This window comes from Haliotis asinina, chromosome 10, assembly GCF_037392515.1.
Source record: "Haliotis asinina isolate JCU_RB_2024 chromosome 10, JCU_Hal_asi_v2, whole genome shotgun sequence".
NCBI lineage: Eukaryota > Metazoa > Mollusca > Gastropoda > Lepetellida > Haliotidae > Haliotis > Haliotis asinina.
The window spans coordinates 15,354,488-15,372,239 of record NC_090289.1 but is presented as its reverse complement, the minus strand read 5'-3'; the positions used below and the strand labels follow the sequence as shown (position 1 = coordinate 15,372,239).

The window sequence follows — 17,752 nt, the reverse complement described above, 5'->3', positions numbered from 1 at the left end:
TTAAACGTCAACTTCTTCGTGCACCATTTACGTCTAAGTTCCTCTTTGATGAAAAGATACCGTCGGTGTATAAACAACATGCCGAACTTACTAACACGGAAGTGGCGCTGTCAACTTTCGAGGCCTTGGGCTCTGCATTTCGTGGCCGAGCCAGGGGTAATGCCAAGAAAAGATATGTACCCAGGAGAGAGTCGATCCGTTCCTCGTTTGGGAGGGGACGAGGTCGTACCAAAGACTCAGATGTCCAGCGCAAGCCTCAAGAACGTGGCAGGGATGCCCCAGCTACGTCCGGTCGAGGTAGGGGCAAGCGTCCCTACTCCGGCCGCTGAAGCCATGGACTACTACGACTGGGACCTCCCACCCCCAGTCGTACCAGTTCATCCGACCCCTGTAGGTGGGAGACTAGGGATCTTCTGGGCCAACTGGACATTCCTGGAAGACCCGTTTGTTTGCAAGATCCTGAGAGCCGGCTACAAGCTACCACTAGCCAGAGCTCCGCCGTTGACTACCACTCCCCTGTCACGAGGGTACTCAATAGATCAACAGGTACTTATCCTAGAAAACATCAACATTTTATTAACAAAACATGCTATAGAGATAGTGTCAGAACCCCATCTCTCCCCGGGGTTCTATTCACCCATCTTCCTGATACCCAAGAAAGGTTCCACCAAAATGCGGATGATTCACAACATGGCGACTTTCAACAACCTGTATTTAGCCGAGCCCCCGCATTTCCGAATGACATCACTGGATCAGATCCGAGCCAAATTGTCACCCGGAGCTTGGATGGCCAGCCTAGATTTACAGGATGCTTACCTGCACGTTCCTGTATTCCCACGCCACAGGAAGTTCCTGCGTTTCATATTCAACGGAGTACACTACCAGTGGCGAGTGCTGCCGTTTGGAATTTCTACGGCCCCGTGGCTTTTCACTCGGGTCACACTGCCTGTCACCCGGTTTCTGCACCTCCGGGGGATAGACTTCGATCCTTACATCGACGATTGTTTTCTAAATCACTGCAATCCTCAGTTGCTACGCAAACAACTGGACTTCTCCACACGCCTACTTCAACAGTTGGGATGGATTATCAATTTCGAGAAGTCGCAACTGAAACCAACGCAGGAGTTAACGTTCATTGGGGGGTTGTTCCTGACTCGGCTCAATCTAGTCAGGGTCCCTCCCGATCGATGGCAGAAGATTCTCGCCTTTACGGATCGAGCTCTGTCCCTACCTCTCACCCTCAGAGAATGGCAGTCTCTGTTGGGCTTGTTGACGTCGGCGCAGGACCTCACCCTCAGAGGACGGCTTATGCTGCGCCCACTACAGAGGTTCCTATTACCATTCATTCGAGAGAACGACCTCCAGTCGTCATTTCTTCTACCCCCGCACCTGCATCAGTACTTCAGGTGGTGGACGGTAGAGTGGAACGTCTGCGCCGGTGTTTGTTTGACAAACTTCAACCACGACCACGAATTGTTTGTAGACGCATCCCTCTTGGGATGGGGTGCTCATTTGAACGGCCAGACAACCTCAGGGCTGTGGTCAGACGCCGAAAAGGAGTGGCATATCAACAGCCTGGAGATGCAAGCAGTCATCCTAGCGGTTCGCCACTGGCTACCGGTCCTAACAGACTCCAGACTCCTGGTAGCGTCCGACAATTCCACGGTCGTGTGGGTGATTCACAATCAGGGTACAACCAGGTCCAAACAACTTCTGGACCAGATGTTCCTGTTAGCGGATCTGGTAGACAGCAACGGCATCGTGATCGCGGCTCGTCACATTCCCGGCTGCAAAAACATTCTGGCAGACGCCCTGTCGCGCCCTGGCAAACCATCCCCGACGGAGTGGATGCTTCATCCGGACGCATTTCGCCAGATTTGCTGGCAACTCGGGAGACCACTGGTAGATCTTTTTGCCACCAGTTTCAATCACCAGTTACCAACGTACGTATCTCCCGTGCCGGATCCACAGGCGTGGGCAGTCGACGCGATGTCTCTATCATGGGAAGGACTGGACGCATATGCGTTCCCTCCTCCAATTCTTCTCTCGGATGTAATCGCCAAGATCAGACTGACGCAGAACCTCCGACTGCTTTTGGTCGCACCTTGGTGGCCAGCCAGATCGTGGTTTCCCGATCTTCGACGGCTCGCCAACGGAGACCCTTACAAACTTCCAGAGTGGTTGCATCTGCTTCGACATCCACACAGTCGACAGCTGCATCCGGATCCACGGCGATTCCATCTTCACGCATGGGTCATCTGCAGAGAGCATTAAAGGCTAAGGGCTACTCTGCGCACGTGGCGAACGTTATAGCTCGCGCGCATAGAGTTTCTACCCGTTCTTTATATGACGACAAATGGCGCTCTTTTGAGAATTTTTGCGCACGAAGATCTCAAGATCCCATGGCAGCATCTCCTCAGTTTGTGGCACAGTTCCTTCTCTACCTACGGAACTCTAGACATCTCAAAGGCAGTACCTTAGGCACCTATTTGTCAGCTTTGAATTCTGTCCTTGCTATCAAGTCAGATTCACAGATCTCCAAGATACCGGAACTTATTGCGCTTCTCAAAGCTTTCAAGCTGGAAGACCAGAAGACCAAGTTTTGTCCTCCAGCTTGGGATCTTAATGTTGTCCTTCAACATCTCAGAGGGCCGCCGTACGAGCCATTAGAAGAAGCCTCCTTTGAACATCTTTCCAAGAAGACGGTTTTCTTACTATCATTGGCAACAGCGGCTAGAGTCAGCGAGATCCATGCTCTTGACGTTACTCAGATCCGATTTGAACAGTCAAGACACGGACGTGCTCATTTGGGTTTGCTTTGGGATTTTGTGGCTAAGAACCAGCTTCCCGGGCAGCCTAACAGGTTATTCTCCATCCCTCCTTTGTCTACGATCTTGGGTCATCATGACTTGGAGGAGGAGCTGCTATGTCCAGTCAGGGCTCTCAGATGCTATATTAAAAGGTCAGCCTCTAGGAGACGATCCCGCAAAAGGTTATTCATTCCCTTTGCCGTGTCCTGCAAAGGTGAAGTAAACAGAAATACTATTGCCCTCTGGCTCAGATCGACTATCCTGGCGGCCTATGACGACAAGCACCTGCCTCATCCGGTAGCAAGTAACCCGCACGAGATCAGGGCCTTGGCGTCTACGATGGCCCTCCATCGGAACTGCACAGTACCGCAGATCATGGAGGGCTGTTTCTGGAGGTCATCAACTGTCTTCGCATCCCACTACTTGAGGGACTTGGCAGTTGAAGACGTGGAGGGATTACAGTCATTTGGTCCATTGGTGGTTGCTCAGCAACTTACCCGACCATCCGCCCATTAGGTAACTACACTTCTACTTACCTTTGGTCTTAAGATTAACCTCACCCCCAGGGTGCGTCGGTTTTTCTTTGGAGTTCTATTGGGTTGCTCTTTGTCCTGTTCCAGGTATTATCCTGAGACCGTTGACATTGGCTTTCCCGAGTTCTCCTGATGCATGTGCACTGTTTGCTGAGGGATGGTCCTCTGGAGTCCACACCACCATCCATCTGTCGAAGCCATATGCATAAGACCTATGGTAAGGTAAGTTAAAAATTTGTTAAAATCTAAATATTTTAGATATTTAAATACTTACCTTACCATAGGGCGGTGACTCCCTCCCAACGCTGGATGCTCCTCCCCACTTTGGACTCTTCGGACCTTCCGGTTGACGGTAAAAGTGAATTTTGGATTCTGCGCTCTCGCGCGAGTGGAGAGATCACGTCACTTCCGTGACTACATTCGTAGATTACATGAGGTAGCCATCGAGGGGATGGCGAATCAACGACTGTCTGATCTCGTTTAGCGAAGCTAGAGGTAATATGCATAAGACCTATGGTAAGGTAAGTATTTAAATATCTAAAATATTTAGATTTTAACAACATTCAGACATGACACTTATGCAAATGTTTTGACATGATAGCACAATCCGATGTGCAGACATGACATTTATTCAGGTATTTGATATGACAGCACCGTCTAACATTCAGACATGAGTCTTGTGGAAATCTTTTGACATGACGACACCATCCGATGAGCAGACACAACATTTATACAGTTTGTGACATTGATGTCATACCTAACTTTGATGTTTGCCAGGGTATCTCGCTTCCGGGAATACGGAAATGGCCCGGTTCAGGATATGCTGTCCATGCATGGCTGTGTCTGGATGTGGAGTGTGACGTCACTCATCACAACCTCCCAGACAGACACATCTACCGCAGACAACTCTACAAGTAAGTATAATTGGAATATTACATGCTGACAGTCAGAATACTGAGAACCCAATATTATTCACTGCCTCTGCCAGCCAGCATCCTAACATCTGTATCTGTTCCTCCTTATAGTTTCCCAAGCACTGGAGGTAACGGGTTTGAGGCATTCTTCACCCCGGACGGTCTTCTGGTGGTTGCAGTATACAATAAGAAGGAGTACAGCAGTGTTCTCGTCCCAGAATGTCCTCTCAGAGATGGACAGTGGGTAGGTCAAACTTGAAGTAGAAATTCTGCTCATAACCATCTTCACATTTCTTCAACTTGAGGACTCGTGTCAGGTTACAATTGCTGTTGATAACAGATGAGCAAGGCTTAGTGAACAGCTCTGTCTGGATCTAAAGAAATTGTACTCTGATAGGTCTGTGGTTTGAAATCCTCTTGTCTTCATTGCCACAATACACAGAAAAACCCTATTCCTCATTTGGTCATAACTAATTAATGATAACCTTACCAGTCTACACTTTCTCCAAAGTGTTCACTTAGGTTTTCTTCCTAAACTAAATGCATATGCCACCTGCTATGACTGACCATCTTTCAGAAAGCCATGGTTCATAACCATGCTGTTTCAGTCACTCTGAGATGTTGTACAAGATGGTTCATTCTAACTGATCTCCTTCCAGCATTGTGTGGACATAGTGCACACCAGCTCAAGGCGGCCTTTCACCCAAAGTCAGCTTACAGTGTATATAGATGGCAAACAGAAGCTCAACACACAACTCAAGTTCCCCAGCCTCTCAGAGGTAAGTAAAGGCATATATGTTAATCCACCTTTCATTGTCTCGGGTAGATGGATCTAATAAAGCATTTGGAAATCAGTATGAAGAAAGTACTGAATGAATGCCAGAAGATACACCCTTGTGTCTTTTCAATATAGTCTTTGAAAGAAGATTTGATACCAGTAAATGTAATTTGAACTCAAATGCAATAGCTTGATGTTTCAAATTTTGAATAGGCAGTAGGGAAGCCTTGTGGTTGAAGCACTTGCTTGTCATGCCAAAGATTTGATTCCTCATATGGTTACAGTGTTTGACGCCCATTTCAGGTATCCACTGATGTGATATTGCTAGAGTAATGCTAAAACCAGTGACTAACTAAACTCGGTCCCTCACTTGCTGAAATTTTGAAAAGTGTACAGTGATCAACATTTGAAACAAGTGAATTGAAACATACAGTAATTTTATTTCCTTTTTAGCACTGCATCACTTGTTCTTAATAATTTATATTGTTAGTGGTGTTCTTAATAATTTATATTGTTAGTGATGTTCTTAATAATTTATATTGGTAGTGATGTTCTTAATAATTTATATTAGTAGTGATGTTCTTAATAATTTATATTGGTAGTGATGTTCTTAATAATTTATATTAGTAGTGATGTGGTTAAGCCAAATACTCTTACAAGGTTGTAAGACTTCAACAAAATTAAAGAAACATTACTTGGCACCAGTATTTCCACGAAGTATTCAAATCACAGTTTCCCAGTAACAACACCTCACTACAATGGGACAAAATAAAGTCATCTATAAAGATGATGTAAGTGGTTATAAGTAAATATTTCTTTTGTGGTAGTCACTTCTTTATCAAAACCATTATGTTACTTAGATTTGCTACCTCTTTCAGACTATTGAAAATCCAAGATTCTGATATGTCATGGCAGAAAAATCCTTATCCTTAGTGATGTCTACAGTAATAGCAGTATAAGATTCAGAACTGTATTACAAGGCAGATAGCCCACTGATTGTACACCAGGAATGATTTCTGTCCTCAGTCTTTCACCCACTCTCGCATCGGATCCCCGGGATTGCGAAGCACCATGGACATCCTCATGGACATGTCTCAGACAGATGGACACTCCGGAGATCACAAGAAACAGTCAACACTCAAGTCTCTCTTCCAAAGTGCCACACGGTCCAGTACACATCAGCCTGGCATTGACAGCATTCCTGGGGGCAAACAGGATGAAGTGCTTGGACCTCCCATCTCCATCCACGGACAGATTGGATCTATCTGTGTGTTCCATGATGCACTGCAACCAGGACAAGTCCGTACTTTGTATTCTCAAGGTAAAAAGCACTGATGTTTTTCAGATGGCAGTGTTTCTTCTGGCTCATTTTGCTGTAATCATTAATCATTGGATACCTGTTGCGTTGAATTTGGTTTCGTTTATAAAGTCCAGGAAGATGATCATCACTGGGTAAAGGTATTTTTTGCTGCAACATCTGAAAACACTTTTTGACTGAGGTTTGTGCACTACAGTATTTTACAGATGTTTAACTATAAGTTTCTGTTGTATTGAATGAATGGGTTTAGTTTTAGGCTGCACTCATCAATATTCCATCTATTTGGCAGCAATCTGTAAATAATCTAGTCTGGACCAGACAATCCACTGATCCACAGCTTGAGCATCGATATGTGCAGTTTTGGAACCGATGACATGTATCAACCAAGTCATCAAGTCTGACCACCCGATCCCGTTAGCTGCCTCTTATAACACGTATTGTCGCCTTGAATGGCAACCTTGGGTTGCTGAAGACCTATTATACCCTGGTCTGTTTCTGTTATAGGACCAAACCATATGAATATCTTCAGTGAAGATCCAGAAGTTTCAGACCTCCTGACAAAACTTGTGGTTCACTATAATGGGAAGGTAAGTCCTTCAAGGATGTAGATTTTTAGTCAGATACTGTAATGTCCTACAAAGCTTAGTCAATTGTTGTAATGATTTTACTGTCAAGTACATATGGTGAACAAATTTATTGATGCACATTAAAAAACTATGAATAATGTTTCATGATTCTGTGATGTCATTACATTGTAGGCATGCAAAGAAAATGTGTGTGTGGATCTGTCACCGTATCAGAATCATGGCCATTTTACAGGACAGAGATGTGTCACGTGGGATATTAAGGTAACTGTTCTTTAGTGATAATCACCTTTTGTGTAAACTGACAGAATTCATGTGAATTCATGTTTAAAAGATGGATGTGGCCTTTCAGTGATCAGCAATGATCTGTCATCAGTAAGAGTATTTCTCAGCCTTTCTCCATCTCACAATTAGATGTTTACATCATTCTCTTGAGATGATGCCAACAAAGCTTTAAGTTTAAGTCAGTAGCTCATGTTGTGCCACAAAACTGTGTATCAGTTGACCTCAATGGTTCCTGAGAATAAATTCAAAGTGGCACATTGTTTTTCTGTATGCAGGATGTGATCAACTGTATAGGAGGCATCCAGGTCCTGTTCCCACTGCTGGAGCAGGTGGATAAGTCATCTCCAGCAAGGCAGGACAGTACAGACACCCTGTCTCCAGACAGCTCCGTCTCCGAGGAAACAGATGACTGGGTCATTGTGCCCAGTAGCTCCTATGCTGGTAATGTTTTGTATATGGGTTTATGTTGTGAGGATGCTATGTTTTCAACTTCGATGGAAATACTTTGTCTGGATGTCAAACTGTCACAACTGTATTTTGTTCGTGTCATCTGTCTAAGACAAATGTCAGATGTGGTTGAAGTTATGAAGACTTGATGCAGGTTTCTTGAATACAATCTTGAATAAACTTTATGGATAACAATGTCTTTAACTTGTTTGAGTGGAATTTTAGAAGTTGTTCAATATCGAACAAACATTGCTGGTAACAACATCTTTATTTCTTAACTGCAATATTTCAATACAGATTCTTGTACCATTGTAAGACAGGAAGTTGTTACCCATAAAGTTTGTTCAGTATTGTATGCGCCAACTTCTAAAATGCCTCTCAAACAGGTAATCTGAATATAAACTGACAATGTGTCAGTTTGATGTCGTGGAGAAATGAAGTTTTCCCCCCGCCCAATACAAGTACCTCGGGTATTGTAATGCTACATAATCCTAAATTGTGTATCACATTAGTAGAGTTAAATGCCAGTTTTTGGCCACTCTGCTCTCAGACACGAAGCTGGAGCAGAACCAGGTAGCTGCCTTCTTGAACCTGCTGCGGAACATGCTCCAGACGAAGATGATGAACCAGGACACCTTCATCAGAACCCATGGAGCCGCCACTGTGGGAGCTCTGCTGCAGAAGGTAAGCTGGCAGCAGTAGGACTCTTATTTTTAACATAAGATACATGGTAACAGTCAGAGCTATGTTGTAACAACTAAACGTGTTTCCTGTTATGAAAGTGTGGATTGTGTTGTTATGTCCATGGCTGTGTTATGATTGTGTGGGCTGTGATGATTGTCAGGGTTGTGTATGTGTAATGATTGTCAGGCTTGTTTTATGGCAGCCTTGGTTGTGTTTTAATAGTAGGAGTTGTGTCATGATAGTTTGGGCTGTGATATAATGGTTTGGGTTTTGTTGTGCCGATCAGGGGTGTGTTATGGTGTCGTAGTTGTGTTATGATGGTTGGAGCTGTGGAATAGTAATTTGGGTTGTGTTATGATAGTTGGGCTGTGATGTAATTCCTTGGGTTGTGTTATGATGGTCAGGGTTGTGTTATGATGGCTAGGGCTTTGATAAGGCTTTGGTTGTGTTATGATGGCTGGGGCTGTGATAATGGCTTGGTTGTCATGATAGTCAGGCATTGATTGTGTTTCCCCAGGTGGACCAGAAACTGGTGGATGTGAATGTCCTGATGGCTGTCCAGCTCCTGGTGGAGTCGTGCGCCTCATTCAACAAGACCCTGCTGCAGCACCTCTACCAATTTGTACTGTTCGACTTCCGTGTGTGGAGCAAGAGTGACTTCCCAGTCAGGATAGGTGAGGAGGCTGATAGGTTGGGGGAGGGTGGTGGTGTTTGGGAGTGGGAGTAATGGTATAAACTATCAGATCCGAGAAGTCAGTCAGATGTAACTTTAATGAGAGTGTGTAGCAGTATATATGAAAATATGGTACATATGTTCCTCCAGGCCCTGACAGATCAGTTTTAAGGCAAGGAGATATAGGGTTTGTTTGATACTCAAGAGTGTTTATGTTATTATGCCTTTTGTTAATGTCAACATTCCATGAAATCTGGAATATGTTTCCCAGGTCACATTCAGTACCTGTCCACCATCATCAAAGATGACCGCAAGTACTTCAGGAAGAAGTATGGAGTGCAGTATATCCTGGACACCATCAGAACATACTACAGGTGAGATACGCAATATCACACAGGCAGTGTCTCACAGGTAGTATGGCTATAGACTGACAGTGTCACACAGGTAATATGGCTATAGACTGACAGTGTCACACAGGCAATATGACTATAGACTGACAGTGTCTCAGAGGCAATATGACTATAGACTGACAGTGTCACACCCAGGCAACATCACACAGGCAGTGTCTCACAGGCAACATCACACAACCAATGTCACACAGGCAGTGTCACAATAGACAAACAGTGTCACATATGCAATATCACACAGGCAATATCACAATAGACTGACAGTCTCACACAGACAATGTTACACAGGCAGTATCACACAGGCAATGTTTCAGAGGCAATATCACACGGACAGTGTCGGACATGCAGTATCACTTGCTTTGACTTTTACAGGCAAGAGTCTTTATTAATAATCTGGGTTTCTTCAAAACTCTCAGATCTAGGCTGTCCATCCAAAGTGGTCAGAATGAATTCACTGTTGATTGACATCTTCAGCAGTTATTTTTTGTGAATGACACAAGCCAAAGTGTCTCAGTTGATCCACCTGAGTCAACCATACTACATGTGTTAATCCCCCTTCCAGCTCCAGTCTGACCAGTGGTCTGTCTGAGGAAGACAGCAAGACCATCAGAGTATCCCTCTTTAACCTCATCAAGTTCTACATCATCAAGGACATCACCGTGGAGGAGTTGGCGCAGATGATCAGTTTCCTTACTGTGGTCAAAGAGGAAAACCTGGTGTGTTCATTGTCCTTGTGCCTGTTGTGGCTGATCGCTAAAGTTGCTTGTTTGGTAGTCTTCTGAAATATTATAGCATTCCATTAATTCTCCTTAGTTTTATCACAAGGGCGTTGTTTTTTACCCAGCAATCCTATCCACTGATGCATTATAGGACAGTTGTACAGCTGTGTGACTGATATTGTGCTTTCGATTGAGAACCAGGACCCCATTTCATGAATCTGTTGTAGCGCTACCATTGTCACAAGTCTATGCTACAGAGAGCTTTGTGAAACAGGACCCTGGTTGTGAACGACAGTAAATGTCACTATGTGAATAAGAATATTTAAGGAGAAGCACCAAAATGTCGTTTTCTTCATATTACAAAAGTCAACATCCATAAATGTCTGCCTCTTCTCAATGACATCAAGGACAGGAATATTCAGGTTTCAGTGTAAAGAGTTCTGATATCCTTATGTCAGTTTATTAATTGAATCTATGGCACTTTCTATTTGATACTGAATGTAAATAATTTTTGTAATGACTATTTATGTTTAATAGTCATAGTGTTGGTGAAATGTATGTCTTCACAATTAACAGAGGCTGTCAGATCTCTTGTCTGACCTGAATGCAGATGTACTCATTGACCATCAAGTTCCTGTTTCCTTCAGATCTGTGAGTGTCTGGACGTGTTTCTGTCCCTGCTTGAGAGTCGGAAGAAACATGACCAGCTCTACCTGCTGCTGTTTGAGCCTGAGATGGCTGAGATGCTATACGTCCTGCTAACTTACAAAAACTACTCTGTCATATACTACGAGAAAATTGTCAAGGTATGCTTTCCATTATCCCTAAAATGCCATTGTATGACATTTGAGCAGAACAAGAGTTCTCTTGCATGTTTTCAGTACATTTGATGTACAAGCTGGACCTTATTAACTATTGTGCGAGACTGAACCTTTCAGTGTCATGCCATGCCAGTTGTTATTGCATCCAGCAGTTACAGATTTCTACAGGCCCTTTTGGCCTTCAGTAAATTATCTGTCTTTTTTAATAACTGGACTCTTTCCCTTATTTTTCCCCCTTTATAACGTTCGGAATCATCCATGATCCATCATGTTACAATAAATTTTTTTCACTTCCTGGTATTTCCGCACTTTGCACATAGGAATGTCAACAGCAGTCTTTAACAAATAAATATGTCTTTGTGCCATAAGGTTCGCTAATTGATTTTGTAGCAACTTTGTTGTCTGTTTTGTATTTATTGGTTTGACAAAATGGGCCTGCAGGTTTCATTCCAGGCCTGTAGATTTTTTAAAACCTGCAGGCGGCAGCAGGCCCTGATGGCTGCTGGCAAATTAAAGTATTGCAAACACTGGTGTGATGCTGTGTTGAATATTTTTGTTCCCTTCATTGTTGTATAAGTATTCTGAATTTGTTCTAAGCAACATGAAAGAATGTGTGGATCCCAGTTCAGATTTTGCTCCTACATGATCAGATGTCACTATTAATCCTAGTAATAGACAAATTATGCCTATTTTGGACAGATTTATCTTTTAACATTAAGATATCAAACTGATACACTTCACTGCTTGTAACCTTAAGAACTTCTTCGTGTATCACAGAAATATATTTTCTCTGTAGGTTTTGCACATCCTTCTAAAGTCAGACCGAGTATATGAGAAATCCAAACAGCGGCTTCGTCTGTCTGACTGCGGCCATCTTGGATTGATATCTCTCATGCAAGGCTATGATCTCTCTGTTCCAATGATCAGGAGATTTGTGGAGCAGGTGTCATTTGTCGGTAAGTGGGTTGTTCTTGATGGTCTTGCAGTGCTGGATATAACAGGCTGCTTGTCAGTCTTCTTTTTGAGAAGATATGAACCACATTTAGTTTCTGGAGCAGAGTTAGGTTGCCAAATATCATCATATAGCAAGGGTCAGTTTTTCACCGTGTGTGACCCAGGCTAGACTAGATGATTCACAGGAAAATGACATATGGATATCCTGGAACTGGTCTAAAGCAGCTGAAGCTAGTCTCAGCTGACATCATTGGGTGGTTAGGTTCGCTGACTTGTGTTGTCTATGTCATTGTTTCCCAGTTTCATTGATTGATGTCAGTGTCAGTCATATTGTCACTAACAAATTGACAAAGAAGGTGGTCTAACACAATGTGCTCACACACCTTATGAATAAGAGATTGATAAATCAGGATAGAAGCTTCAAGCAGATGTGGTAGCTAAACACAAAGAAAATATTGTTATGTGTTCCTGATTATCTGTCAGTGACACTGTGATGAACTGATCATACAGATATGACGTTTCTTTTTGCCAGTTAGCACTTAATCACTCTCCTGGTGTGACATTTCAGAAACAAGCCAGACTTACAATGCTATCCTGTCCATCCTGACCCTCATCCACAACAGTGGGCTGGACATCAGACTGGAGGCCAGTAGGCAGGTCAGTAGTGGTCACTTCCAGCACCTTGCTTGATTAGAGTGGACAAAATGTAGACAGTTATAGATGACTGAATGAGCATAGTATTTCCCATCATGTTTGGGCATCATTATTTTAAACTGCTTTAACATTTTAGGAATTTATTTCCCAGCCATTTAATATTCTAAATGGCTATTAAATCAAATGGTGATTAAATCTAAACTGCATGTGGAGTTAGACTGCATTGTTGGTTTACTTAGAACCATTCAAACCGTGCTGCCAGTTAGAAACAGGAAGACTTCATGTGAAGATGGTTTTTGTTTTGAGAAATTGAGAAATTACCCCATAATATGATGAACTTCAGCTGCCTGGGGTGTATTCAAACTCTACTACCTGTTGGAAACTTGAAAAGCTTCATGTTAACCATTACATACATATATCATTCAAGTATTCGATAAAGATAAGAAGTTAACATCCATAATATTTTGTCTTTTACTTGAGAAGCAACTTCTATATGCTTCTCAAGAACCACAAATCTTTCAACAACACTGTGATAGTATGCATTAAGAAGTGCAAGTCCTTATTGAATGACATATTTGAAGTGAATAAAATGAAAATTAACTTTACATTTCAGTGTTGATACACAAGACTGAATTCTTGATTTTTTTGTCATTCCAGCTTCTATCAATTCTTGTGTCAAAGCCTGGGGCAGCTAAGGGATTTGCTAAACAACTGTGTTGGCAAGACACGATTGCTAGACTACTGATACAGGAACCACTTACAGGCAACAGTGGGAGTGCTTCACAGATGGTCAACCCTGTTCTCCAGGTATCGGAGGTCAGGGAGGAGGCGCTAGGGGGTGCTGCAAACAGCAACTTCATGAATGGCGACTTAACCCAAAGACGTCGTTCTGGTCAGATTAAAGAGAGTGCCCTTCGACCAGATGCTTTGGACATTTCTAACAACAGTGCATATTCTGAGCAAGGAAGTACTCGGACCCCAATGACTCCTTTGTTTATCCAATCACAGCGTTTTGATGATTTGAATATGTCCGAAGAAGAAAGGTCAAGGTCAATGAGCCGGAGCTCTAGTACAAGTGTCGAAGATTTAAGTGCTATTGGACAACGTGCAGCAGATTGCAAAGATTCTTTGTCTCAAAGTCAAAGCAGCATGTCTCTTAGTGAAAGTATATCGGACCTCGCAATGGAGGCAGGAAATGATTCTCGGAGAGCATCTGTTGCTCAGGCAGAGAATTTTCAGCGTGCCCTGGATAATCTTGGTATACAGAAGATGTTTGTGCGGGATACAGTGGAGCAGACTGAGGAACTGTGCCAGAACGTGCTCATCATCCTGCTTACTGTCATGTGGAAGGGGATGGATGGATCAGACAAAAATGTCTGGAGGGTGAGCATGGCTTCCTAGTCTTCATTGAAGTGAAGATAGGCTGCAGTGCATACGATGCCTATGTATATGCTTAAAGTATAGTCTGTTGCAAGTCAAAGGCAAGGCAAGCATGTTATGGTGTGAGATCAACCCATCATTTGTCTATTTTTAGACATCATTTAGCATTAACACTTTAACAAAACTGCATTCAACATTGTTTGCGAAAAACTGCTATTGATGAGGCACTATCGGAACCAATTGTTTTATTTGTTGGTCAGTAGATATGACATTCCAGAGTCATAGGCCACAGTCAAAAAGAGAACAATAGGAATGTATTTGGCTGACATGCCCATTTGTATGAAGGAATACGACTTTACATAATTCATTCAAGTAAAACTAAAAGCAAACCTTTAAAAGTAACCTTACTTCAAATGTATTCATGTTGAGTCACATATAGAAATGTTAGCTATCCCAGTATTAGTCTAATCCTAATCACATTGTCTGTTTCTAGGATCGGGGTGAAGTATTTGCCTGTATAGACCACATCTGTGATACTCACGTTCTAGTCCGTCCAAAACATGAGCTGAAGAGGCGTCTACTTGAGATGATGCTACACTCATGTACCTCTGACATCAAAGATACGGGTAGGGTAACATTATGTGTTATATCATGTACCTGTGACATCAAAGATACGGGTAGGGTAACATTATGTGTTATATCATGTACCTGTGACATCAAAGATACGGGTAGGGTAACATTATGTGTTATATCATGTACCTCTGACATCAATGATACAGGTAGAGCAATATTATGTGTAATATCATGTACCTCAAGGATATGGGCTCGATGTTTCAAAGCAAGGATATGGCCAGGATATTACACGCAATGTTACCCAATGATACTCTGAAATAAAGGATAAGGCCAGGGAAATATATTGTGTTATCTCCCATATATTTCTGAAATCAAGGACATTGCTAGGGTTTCACAGTGTTTTTCCCATGTAGGTCTGACATCAAGGATACAGCTAGGGAATGATACTGTGTTATCTTATTTATCAATATGATGGGAATCTAGTAAACGCAGAGATTATGTGGACTGAATTTAGTAGCTCATGTTCTCCATCACCACAGCAATAATATTGTTTCATCATGCCCAACAGTTTCCTATCATTAAGAGAGGAACAATTCTTGAATAGTAAATCCTTTATAATGTTGCATGTTATCTATTTCTGTTGTGTGTAAGAGCTGTTAATACTTTGTATTATCCAGGTCAACCGATAGCCGTCCACACAGAAAATGCCATTGAGTTGGTGAGGATTGTGCGCAATTTTGTGACTGATGACAGCTGTGATAATGAGGTTAAATACAGTGAAAGGGTGAGTTGTTTAGATGGGTACAGATTATGCAACTGTATACATTCCAGCTGATGTACAAACTTGGAAGTATAATTAATTGTGGTTTGTTGACATTCATCACTTTGACTGCAGACTAGAACTTGTTCATATGTAATGTGTTGTGTGTTTAATGATATTAATATGTCCAGTCTCCAAATGTTAACAGTATGTGGTGTTTGTAGCTGTTTGAAGAGGTATGTCTGAATATATTGCTGACCGTATACTGTTAATGTATTGTTGACAATATGCTTTGAGTCCAGAGTTGACAATTTGCTGTTGTCTAGCATTGACACTATAAGCTGTATGCTTCTCTCAATGGTAATACTTTTAGTTACAGAGTGTTTTGAGAGGGTGTACAGGACTGTAAAACTCTTGTAAATTCAGTATTTCCTGAGGTGCAACCGAAGGATGTACAGAAATTTACAAGGGTCATACAGTCCTGTGCACCCCTTCAAAGCACTGAGTGATGACGAATCTATTACTTTTCAGATCTTATAATTTAACTTATCTTTACACGACAACATTTAACAGTCAGCAGAATGAGATGCAAAATGTTTTTCCATGGTATTTCTGAACAGTCATAAAGGGAGACAACTTGGGATGACCAAGTTGGCTTGATCAAATTTGAGGTTTTGTTAAGCAACAAGTGAAATACAACAATATTTTAGTTTTTTTATATATACTCTTTAAAAAACGTAGGGGAACCTGAGCTTTGAAGTCTGGTAGAAAGAAGATCAATAAGCCCACTACTCACTATTTGATATGTAAACAAAATGCCGTCTGCCTCTCGACTTTCTTCTAAAAATCAATGAAAGATATTCTCATAAGCTTAAAACTGCTATAAAAATGGTAAATAATGTTGACAGCAAACAATTCATTGTATAAAATAGTTTAGATAAGCAGTGAAAGTCTGTAAAATAAATGTGCACTTAGTGAACTAGAAAGCAGCTAATGTTATGATGTCGTACGATTGGTAGTTATAAAGAATCTCAGTGGAAAGATTAGCCATGACCACCGTGGCAGCAGTTAATGTTTCTTCTAGTTGTCACCCTCCTGGGAGGGGTGACACAGAAACTTTTTGAAGCATCATTGACCAGTGAAATGAAAGTATTTCACATGAAGTTAAGATAATATGGTATATGGTCCTATGATGATACCATGTTGTGTATGGAGAATGTGATGTCTCTCCTGCATATCCTGGGTGTATGGAAGGTGGAAACAGGCCAGTGTATCAAATTGTGACAATATTCCGTGTGTTTCAGCTACTGGAGGATGTGATGTGCCTCCTGGACACCCTGGGTGTATGGGAGGTGGAAACAGGCCAGTGTATCAAATTGTGACAACATTCCGTGTGTTTCAGCTACTGGAGGATGTGATGTGCCTCCTGGACACCCTGGGTGTATGGGAGGTGGAAACAGGCCAGTGTATCAAATTGTGACAACATTCCGTGTGTTTCAGCTACTGGAGGATGTGATGTGCCTCCTGGACACCCTGGGTGTATGGGAGGTGGAAACGGGCCTAGGCTGGAAGGAGATGGTTCATCTGGGACTCAGCATACTTCTAGCTTTTGCCAAGCATCCAAACCTGGATGTGAGTAGGCCATACATAAGACTACACTTACCACACAACCATTGTCAACCCTTATTTTTCAGTTGAGAAATTTCAGTTGATTTTCCACTCAGGACACAGTAACCCAGGTATCTAAGTCACTGCAGTTAGCTGTGAACAGTTTCTTCCCTCAAGCACCTACGAGAGACCTGTGATTGTATTATTGATTCCCAGATTTGCCTTACCAGGTTTATCAGCATGTGCAAGTTTCGCCACACAGTCTGTAATCTGCATTGCTTAGGCATTTTCATTTTCTTTAGTGGTTCTTACATGAAGTAAACAATTCAAGATTGCCTTGGAATGGTAATTGTGATTTGAAATAGTAAAAGTCCCCCTGGAATCAATTCAGTTGTCAGCAAGAATTTTGGGACACATGGAGTACCAAGAGAGTAGTTTCGTCAAGGTAGATGATACTATGGTTTGTTCTGTATTCAAGATTCAAGTCATAAATAGATGTATTTTGATTGGAAAACGTTGTTGGGAGTGAAGTTATGTTTATTCTTTTCACCTTCAGGGCAAAGTTGAAGTCTTTAGCATGTATATATGCAGCTTCATGACATGTATCTCTTCCCGCTGCAGATGTGTGCAGTGGCCACAGCTAGACTCCATGCACTGGTGCAAACCAAACTCATCAGCAGCTCTGCTGAGGCCTCTTACATCATTGGCACTTTGAACTCTATCATCATTGGAGCTGTGGATGGTAGGGTTTTTCTTTCTTTATTTCCACGTTTTGTTTTTCTTCCACAGACAGTGATATTTGTTGATGAATGGAAGCTTACAAAACTTGGAAAGAAACATCTATGTATTG

At 42.3% G+C, this 17,752-nt stretch overlaps 1 protein-coding gene across 1 annotated transcript in view; it reads left to right on the top strand.

Moving 5' to 3' along the window:
- LOC137298024 (neurobeachin-like protein 1) overlaps positions 1-17,752 on the top strand; it is an 82,589-nt gene that overhangs the window by 46,459 nt on the left and 18,378 nt on the right. Inside the window, exons 16-34 of the mRNA XM_067830058.1 lie at positions 4,121-4,257; positions 4,369-4,501; positions 4,917-5,036; positions 6,062-6,356; positions 6,858-6,940; positions 7,112-7,201; positions 7,498-7,663; positions 8,220-8,353; positions 8,871-9,027; positions 9,298-9,400; positions 9,996-10,149; positions 10,800-10,958; positions 11,770-11,929; positions 12,496-12,584; positions 13,239-13,964; positions 14,455-14,587; positions 15,212-15,318; positions 16,795-16,926; positions 17,524-17,644. Of these exons, the coding sequence (XP_067686159.1) occupies positions 4,121-4,257; positions 4,369-4,501; positions 4,917-5,036; positions 6,062-6,356; positions 6,858-6,940; positions 7,112-7,201; positions 7,498-7,663; positions 8,220-8,353; positions 8,871-9,027; positions 9,298-9,400; positions 9,996-10,149; positions 10,800-10,958; positions 11,770-11,929; positions 12,496-12,584; positions 13,239-13,964; positions 14,455-14,587; positions 15,212-15,318; positions 16,795-16,926; positions 17,524-17,644 (3,199 nt within the window). The remainder of the gene's footprint in view (positions 1-4,120; positions 4,258-4,368; positions 4,502-4,916; positions 5,037-6,061; positions 6,357-6,857; positions 6,941-7,111; positions 7,202-7,497; positions 7,664-8,219; positions 8,354-8,870; positions 9,028-9,297; positions 9,401-9,995; positions 10,150-10,799; positions 10,959-11,769; positions 11,930-12,495; positions 12,585-13,238; positions 13,965-14,454; positions 14,588-15,211; positions 15,319-16,794; positions 16,927-17,523; positions 17,645-17,752) is intronic.